An 8,949-nucleotide genomic window follows, 5' to 3' on the forward strand; every position below is an offset into this window, starting at 1 on the left:
TTGAGCTGCTGCTTCCAGTCCTCTCCCCTCTGGATCCTTTGCTTTGTTGTTGTTCACCATCTCCTATGGAACCTAGTTTAAAGCCCTCCTTATGAGATTGGCTAGAGGATGCCCAAAGATACTCCTTCCAGTTCTGTTCCAACAGATCCCTTCTCTTGATAGAAGTCCTCCACCCCAGATCATCTGCCCATTGTCAAAGAATCCAAAATGTCATGTTGGCACCACCATCTCAACCACATGTTTACTTCTATGATACAATGGTCCCAGCTTAAGTCCTTGTCTCCTGCAGGGAAGATTGATGAGAACATCACTTGGGCTCCAAGCTCCTTAACCCTACTGCTAAGAGCCTCAAAGTCATCTCTGATCTGCCCAGTGTCATTCCTGTTCCATGAATACTTCCAGAGACAAGCAAGAAAGGGCAGTGGCCTGAGCGATGGATGAGCTCTAGCAGTCTTCATGACATCCTGAATTTGGGCTCTAGGCAGACAGCACACCTTCCAGGACCCCAAATTCAGATGACAAATTGGTGCTTCTGTCCCCCACAGAAGGGAGCCACCAACCATCACCACTCTTCTCTTCTTTCTTGGGGAAATGGCCTCAGAGTCCCTATCCCTGGGGCCCTGCAAGTCCTGCACTCTAGACTGCTGAGTCCTCGGGGTTCGTCTACAGATGTCCTCACCTCAGCCTTTTCCTCAGCTGTTCCATCACAGAGTACTTTAAAGTGTTTGCCAACTTCAATTTGTTCCTCTTAAACTCTGGGGGTCCTCCTTCTTCTAGCAGTCGCCTGCTACCTCTTCTCTTTTACCTTTAGCCTCTCCATAACTCGTGTCCAGGTTATCTTCACTTTTCTTAGTAAAATTCAATATGGATAACTCTGTTTTCAATCTTTTCCTCCAAGGCAGACACCAGCTTACGCTCAGTGCAGAAAAAGTGGTCTTGACTCTCTGGGAGGAACACAAAAAGGGCATATCCAGAGCAAGTCAACTGTTGACCCAATTTGTGCCTCCTTTGTTCCCTGGAAGATACCTAGGCTGTAAACAAAAACAAACCCACACAAGCTGGATCAGGCCAACAGGTCCAAGGACCCTGGGACCCACCCCCTCTTCCCTCCACTGGATCCATGCTGCATGCATCCTGGAGCAGCTGGGGCAGACACCATGCTACATACAGTGCTCCTGGCAGCTGGTCCGAGACTGTGCTGTATACACTGCTGAGCCCGGACTGATGGGATGGGGTGGGTATTGCGTATGTTCCCAAAAGAGCCCAAATGGGCACTGCAGACAGCATGCATTCTGGGTCCAGCCCGCATGGTCAATCAGGTTTAATTCATACCTGGGGCAGCACTGAGGACTGGATAATGGGGTTCTGCAAGCTGGATGCAGCCCATGGGCCATATGTTGCTCCTGCCCTTAGCACAGTGTTTCCTAACTTTTTCCAGCCCAACGCACACTTACAATAATAAAAATTTTCTGCAGCATACCTGTTAAGGGATTCCCCATCCTTATACCTATTGCAGTTCATTGCCATGGCAAAATTCCGCAGCACACCTGTTCATTTCTGACAGCATATTTTTTTGCTGCAGCACACTGGTTGGGAACCACTGCCTTAACAAACTCCTTTTATTTGCTACCCTCTGTCTGCAAGGTGTTGCTTTTTATAAGGCTGCCTGTCTCCACTGCTCAGTTAGCTAAACCAACACCAAAGGGCAAACCCTGTCAATCAGTTACTCCAGAGGGAAGTAAAAAAAGGCACTAATGAAACACTCAGGCACCAATCAGACACTTGGGCAGTCCCATTGCCGAGCTAGTTTCCCACAGAAATTCCATCAGCAAACTCCCTTTCTGTTTGTTGACACATGCATGTTTCCTTTGGGACTGTATAGATCAACTTAAATTTCTCCTTGTTAAAAATAAGAAGGAAGAAATATTAATATTATGTTAATGTCTAGAGCAGCGGTTCTGAACCGAAGGTACATGTAACCCCAGGCGGTACATGAGATATTTCATACATTGTCTAACGCAGGTCAAAGGGCCTAAAAAAAAAGTCTTGACAATTTGAAACTGCCGTAACACATGCACACGCATGGGATTATACATAGTTTGACATAAAAATTAATTTCCCATTGAAAGGGGGCATGTGAAATCTCACTCTGAGACCAAGGGGGACGTTGACTGAAAAAGGTTCAGAACCACTAGTCTAGAACAAGGGTTGGCAGCCTTTGGTATGCTTGCCAGAGCATCATTGGGTAGAAAATGGTATTTAAAGGTTTGCTTTTGGGAATTGGCTTGTAGGTAAAGTAGATATTGCCTTAGAGCAATGATCATGGGGTAATGGCAAGGGTTAATTGATTTTTAAAGCCTGTTTGTGATAGTTTCCTTCAAGACCACACAGACTGGGAAATTAAAGACATGTACTACACTGTTCCATAACATGAGATAATGTGGCATTAGGTCACAGTATCCAACTGCAGAGCCCTTGAGATTTCTGGCTTTGGTGAACAGACCAAATTAAGATGACTGGTAAATAACCAAATTAAGTTGTGTATATGTGATGGGTTTCTTGGAACAAAGGAATATGCTGACAAGACAGAATGTGGACAGTATGATGACCACAGGAAAGCCAATCAGCAATGCCCAGAGATGAAAAGTCATCAGGAGGGAGAAAGAATACAAAGCAAGGGATTTCAGAGCAACAAAGGGTCCCTTGAGAGGGGAACCTGAGGCCACCATGGACAAAAGGCTAGCACTAGCCCGTCTGACCCACCCCATGGGCAAGGGATGGGGGAGAAGGCGGAGGGGCCCCTTGGTCTTTGACCTCCAGGCTGCTGACATCTGACATTCAAGAAAGAACCTCGGAGTGAAGCTTGCATACTGGCCTGATGTACCTTCCCTCTGTGACTTAGGACCAGTAGAGATAGAATTGTTTGCATTATTCTTATCTGCTATCACTGTACATCAATAAAATTTGTCTATTATCGAGTGGAGAGGTCGTGGTCAGTCTGAGGGTTTGTGTCCACCCGGAACAAAGTATCTAGGTCATAAATCCAGCGCCAACAGCGTGGCACATGAAGCCATTTTGATCAGCATGTCACAGCTGGCCCGGGCTCTGGGCAAGCAGCTCTGGAGTCCAGGCTGCAAGCAGTTACACCAGGATCCATGAAGCCCCAGCTCAACTTGTTGCTGGCACTGGGTGCACATGCACCTTGGGGTAGATTGTGGGGAAGGAGACAGGGCTGCACTGCCACAAGGGTTGGGCCTCTCACAGCTCCCCTGACATCTGCCCCGGCACGCCAACATCTTTCAAGTCTAGGTTTCTGCAGGGGGTTGACACTTTGTCCAAAAACATTGCTGACTCCTGGTCCAGAGTCTCTTTTCTCCTTTTTGAGTGACACTACCAGGGCAACGGTGATTTGGAATTCCCCCTCCACACATACCCCTTCCCAATATCTTTTAATACTGAAGATATGCTGAATGATCCTGGTCTTTGAAAAACACCACTCAGATGTGAAGGAATTCCTTTCTCCAACTTAATTAGAACCAATTTAATTCCAACTTAAATAGAGCCTAAACTTTCACGTTTCTTTTTTTTCAGCTGTTTGCACACTGTATTAATACTAGATCAAAGAGACTCACAACCCTATGTCAACTTGTCAGATTATACATGCAGATTTTGCCAAAGAGCACTGAGACACTCTCTGACCTCAGATGTGGTAAGATCAGCCTCTGAGACATGCTCCCTGGGTACTCTTGCACCTTTAGGGTTGCATTTAGGCCCCAAGCCACTCCCTGCCACCTGCTGTTTGACCACAGAACCAGCTGAGATGTGTGAGAGGCCATCTCCTTGGGCCACGGTCTTGCCAGTTCTTAGTGGAAGGAATTTTGCCAGCAAGAAGAATCACACCCTTATCTGGTCATATGCTCAGAAAAGATGGCTCCCCTGTCTGTGGAAGAGGTTTGTCTGTATTGTCAAATGTTCTCAAGTCACAATTATACATGACAATAAAGCGGATTAAAAGGATAACAAAAAGATTTATTATAAAAAGCAAAAGCAGACATAAGAAATCAGTAACAACATGCCAGGATACAGATGGAGATAAAAGAATAAACAAGAAAATATCAGAACAATAGCCTGTTCTTATCCTGCATTAAATATCCAAAACTGCACTTCCTACCCAGTGCAACAGGTTAGGAAGCAGTTTCAACCTCTGATGTCTTTGTCAACACGTCTTGCAATTCTTTTTCCCCATCAGCTTCTTTAATCAGCCTGCTTTAATTAGGTTGAAGGACTCCAGTGTTTCCCTAGTCTCAGGAAAACTGAAGACAACCCCATGCTCTTCAGGAAAAGCTTAAGTAAAATTTCTTATCTGGCTATTTACATGCATCACCCATTGGATTCCTGGGGGGCCCACACTATGCATATAACTTCCTGCACCCTCTTCCTCCTGAAGATTCACATTTACCAGAGCAGAAATCTTTCCTGATCTAACTGACTCTAAGCACCTTCCGTTAGATTTGAGGCATGCCCCCCATAAGTTCTGGCTCCTAGCTTTCACTTTTTTTTTCCACTACAGAAAAATAATAGAGCAATTCTACTGCTGCAAAGAACTCAAGAAGACTACAACAGGTCAAAATGTTTTTAACACTACGGATTCTTATTTGAAACCTTTGGGTTTATGTTGTGCAACACATTTGTATACCCAACAGTATTAATATTGTACGGTATCCCATGGCATCCTTGAAGGATCTCAGGGCACCCAAGTGGATCACTGCATGACCCTGATTGAAAATCACTGCCATAATTGTTCCTACCATGCCAAACTATACTTTTGAGTATGAAGGAAAAAAAATTAGAAATCCAATCCTCTCCACAGATAGTAAAAAGCTACATAAAACTCTGTTGCAGGTCACATTTCCTTCTAGACAACAGCAGTAAGTGTTGTGGGAAGTATTAGTCCCAACTGGTGGATGGAAATATACTAAGCACCTCTCCACGTGTGTAGGTAAAGGCACAATGGGATCTAAAGCATGATCCACCCAATCATGCCTCCTGTCATGCCACACATGCAGGGCAGGAGATGCAATTGGGATTGCACATAAGATCCCACTGCGCCTTATCATTGGTGCAGGGGGAGCCCAGAAATATGATCCTGGGCTCCCCTTGCACCGGCTCTCAGCTATGAATCCTGAATCTACTGGGGCTCATAGCAGGGGGCAGCACTGGCCACCACTGCAAGCCCCACAGCCAATAATGCTTGCATGGGGAAGCAGCACCAGCAACGCTACCACCACTGTAGGACCTACCACTGCTGGCAGGAGGTGGTGAACCCCTGTGGCTTGGAGCCCCTCAGTTGACGGGCCTCCTTTACATTACAACCTTTACCTACATGCACAGCCATACAATTGCTTTGGTTATTTAGAGAGAAATGCAAAAATCTACATCAAATGCAATTACTTCAAGTTAATTTTTAAAAATATATTTAAAACCCCCTATATCAAACTATAGAGTCTATAGTGCTTGTGTTCACCAAAAAACATTAGCTAGTAAATCACCTGATTCCACAGCTTCAGTTTTACAGCTTCCAACAGATAGGGTAGGAAAATCTCTAAAGCAAGATGGCCAATGGCTTAACTAGCATAGTTAAAATATGACCATATTTATTGCTTTTCTCTGTTTATTATTTCTGAACTATTAATGAATGCCAGAGAACCAGCTGGCATAGACTTCAAGCATCTACTCCAGGAAAAATAGCATACAGGCTAATATCAGCTTCCCAACCTGTGTAACAATGCATTTTTATGCAACTGTCTAGGGGAATTCACAACTTTTTTTTGCACTATCTAGTCACTGTAAACGACTCACTATGTTTGGGCATTCCTTTGCATGACACTTTCTTCTGCCCCCTCAACTGACAGTTCCATGGGAAGTTTTTTTTATGGTTCCTACATTTCAAAGTAACATTTAAATTCTCTCTGTTTTCAACTCCAAGGTTGAAGACAGAAGGAATTTGAACGGTACTTTGAATTGTAAAAGCATTGCGTGGTGGGTTCAGAAGTATGGGATTCTTCTGAAATGACTCACCTGACACATTTTTTGATTGCTGTTCCATTTTATAATGTTGCCCTATATAAACATTCACTTGCTTATATGGGAGAGACTGGGGTTTTTTTCTGTTTCTTGTTTATCTGGTTTTGAATCAATTGCGAGTTACAGGGAACGCATCTAGCTAACTCCTATTAAATAAAAACAAAACAAAAATCCAATTAAACTCCAAAAAATATCCTATTTTTGCCTGACATTATATAAAGCCTAGAGACTCCTGAAATCAGAAAGGACAGCCACAAAAAAGACATTGTGATAAATGACCTAAGCAAAATGGAAGTTTAATGAAAATCTAAAATGAAAATATAGATTTCTTGGCATTGACATCTTATGCTCAAACCTGAAAGTTAGAATTTGTAATTCAAGACAATATTCATAATTGAGAAAGTTTCCATGAAAATTAGTACAATCATCTGTACAAATGCTCTGTTACATTTTTGTTATAAAACAGCTCCTAGAAATAAAATGAGGTTTCAGAGTAAGAGAACTGAAAAGACATGAACATTATGTTAATGAATGGCTAAAGAGAAAAAGTAATAAAGTATGATTCAATATTTCTAGTCAGTCTGTTGCAACTTGAATTTCAACACCTACTATAGGGCTTTAAAGCTGAAAGTAAAATACAGCACCATGCAAAAATTTATAGATTTGGCAGTAAGGAGACTATGATGTCAAAAAAAAGGACTGCCATCCACAATCCTGATCAGCATATGTACTTGAATTCCTATACTTGTAACTGTTACATTAAAAATTTTGGGCACAGAGCATTCCTAAATAAATACAAAGTTTAGGTTGGCAAGTCTTACATTCAAATTAGTCTAAGATCTTGACAGATATATTAAACAAACATGGAAATATGCAAATATTCTTAGTTGTTCCACTACAGTAATATACACAGCCAAACTGCCCTAGGAAAGATTGCAGGTAAATCTTTTCACACCCTATTCCAAGAAAATGGGCAAAGATTTGTGTTACTAAAGTAAGAGACACTAAATTTTAAATGTATATATATGACATTACCTTCATAGCATGGATTTCTTCGATTAACCTCTGTGCTCGCCTTTGGTTCTTTAATACCACATCTTCTGAACCCCTGTAGATAAAACATGCTGTTTAACTGAATAACATGCTGATATACAATTATTTCCCCAACAGAAATGTACAGTTACTATTTGCACCAAACTAAAAGTCATAATCTTCATATGATCATTGCTGTTCAAACATTCACTTTGTTGCACATAAAAATTCAACATGAACAACTCTGACAAACATAAGAAATTCTCAGCTGTCAGAAGACATGAAATACACAGAAAAGTTTTAAGATCTGGCTGAAACATTTTCGTAAGGTTTTAATTTTTTGTTTTGGTTTTCTTGGGTCTTTTTACATCAGAAAATTCTGTAGTATCTTCTCTGTGCATTGCTGACTTAAAAGCAGCATCTGGTGAAAGCTAAGATGAGCAAGTTAGATAACAGCTCAGTCAAACCAGAGAACAGTTGATGGGCTGAACCACTAACTTGCACTCAACTGAGTGAAATTTGTTTAAAGCAGACCATAATTAAGTTCTAAGTTCTCTTATACAGGAAATAATACAATCTTAAGTGGAGGAAAATTCAAGAATATCTCCAAAATAACATGCTGTGATAGAGCTGAAAATTAAATACCAAACTTTCACATTGTCTTTCTCTGCAAAACGTACAATAAAATGATTTAATTCCAAAATTTTAAAACCTAAGGCTAAAAAACAGTGAAAAGGGGGAAACGGCGTGGGGGATATTATTCTTCCCTCCCTCCCCTCTCCCACCGACACAGCAGCCCAGCAGCCCCTGCTAGGCTTTCCCCCGCTGCTCGACTAGTGAGTGGGGAAAAGCCTGGCAAAGCCTTCTGTGCCCCTGCCAAGTAGACCCTGGCTAGGGTCCTGTACTGGTGGGAGAGGGGAGGGAGAGAGGATTAAACTCCACTCCCTCCCCAACCTTCACCTCAGGGGGGCGGTGTCTGATCACCCCCGTCTGTCCCTGCCCTTCAAATAACGAGCATGGCGGGGGGAAAACCCTGGCAGGGCTGCTGCATCCCTGCCAGGGAAACTCCAGCTGAGGTCCTGTGCTGGTGGGAGAGGGGAGGGAAGGGGGATTAAATCTCCCTCCATTCCCCCTCCTTCACCTCAGGGGTCAGCCCAGGGTCTGGCTATGTCCCCCATCCCCGAGTGGGAAAAAGCTTGGCAGGGGCTGCAGTCCCGAGCAGGGTTTCTGACCCACACCCCCATGTCTTCTCAGCCAGCCACAGCAGTGATAATGCTTTGGCTGGGGAGCAGAGGGGTGGGGCCAACCCTGCTCCAGTGGAGCAGACAGTCCAGCCCTGAAAAGCATCTTGAGATGCTGGGAGACTACAAAGTAAGTTAAACCAGGAAGGGATCTGGGACAGAAGTTCCTTAAACTGGTTTGACCTAAATCAGTTCAATCTGGTTCAATCTACATTCAGCCAGGTCCATCTTAAACCAGTTTTGGCCATTTTGAAACTGGTTTATGTGCACTGAACTTCTGTTCCGTTTCAGGCTTAAACCAATTTCTGATCACTTAAACCAGTTTGTATGTAACTTCCGTTCCTAGCCAATGTGAAAAAGGAACAGGAAGTGTAGCAGGAGGCCAGACAGACTAAATAGTCAGCTCTACACTGAGGTGAAACTCAAAAGGAATCCTACGAAAAGTGGAAACTGGGCCATAATACTAGGGAAAGGTATAAGAGTATCACATGAACATGCAGGGATTTTTTTTTTTTTTTTTTTTTTTAATCAAAAGGGCAAAAAATGGTTTCAGCTGTAATAAGGTTTTTAAAAAAAACAGGGGAAGGGAAAA

The 8,949-nt window shown here is 43.0% G+C and overlaps 1 protein-coding gene across 2 annotated transcripts in view; it reads right to left on the reverse strand.

The window, feature by feature from the left end:
- SRFBP1 (serum response factor binding protein 1) overlaps nucleotides 1–8,949 on the reverse strand; it is a 221,935-nt gene that overhangs the window by 147,559 nt on the left and 65,427 nt on the right. For both annotated transcript variants that reach the window (XM_019516829.1, XM_019516830.1), the window contains exon 3: nucleotides 7,120–7,192. In XM_019516829.1, coding sequence (XP_019372374.1) covers nucleotides 7,120–7,192 — 73 coding nt within the window. The remainder of the gene's footprint in view (nucleotides 1–7,119; nucleotides 7,193–8,949) is intronic.

This window comes from Gavialis gangeticus, unplaced genomic scaffold (assembly GCF_001723915.1).
Source record: "Gavialis gangeticus isolate Ggan-Ray unplaced genomic scaffold, GavGan_comp1, whole genome shotgun sequence".
Taxonomy (NCBI): domain Eukaryota; kingdom Metazoa; phylum Chordata; order Crocodylia; family Gavialidae; genus Gavialis; species Gavialis gangeticus.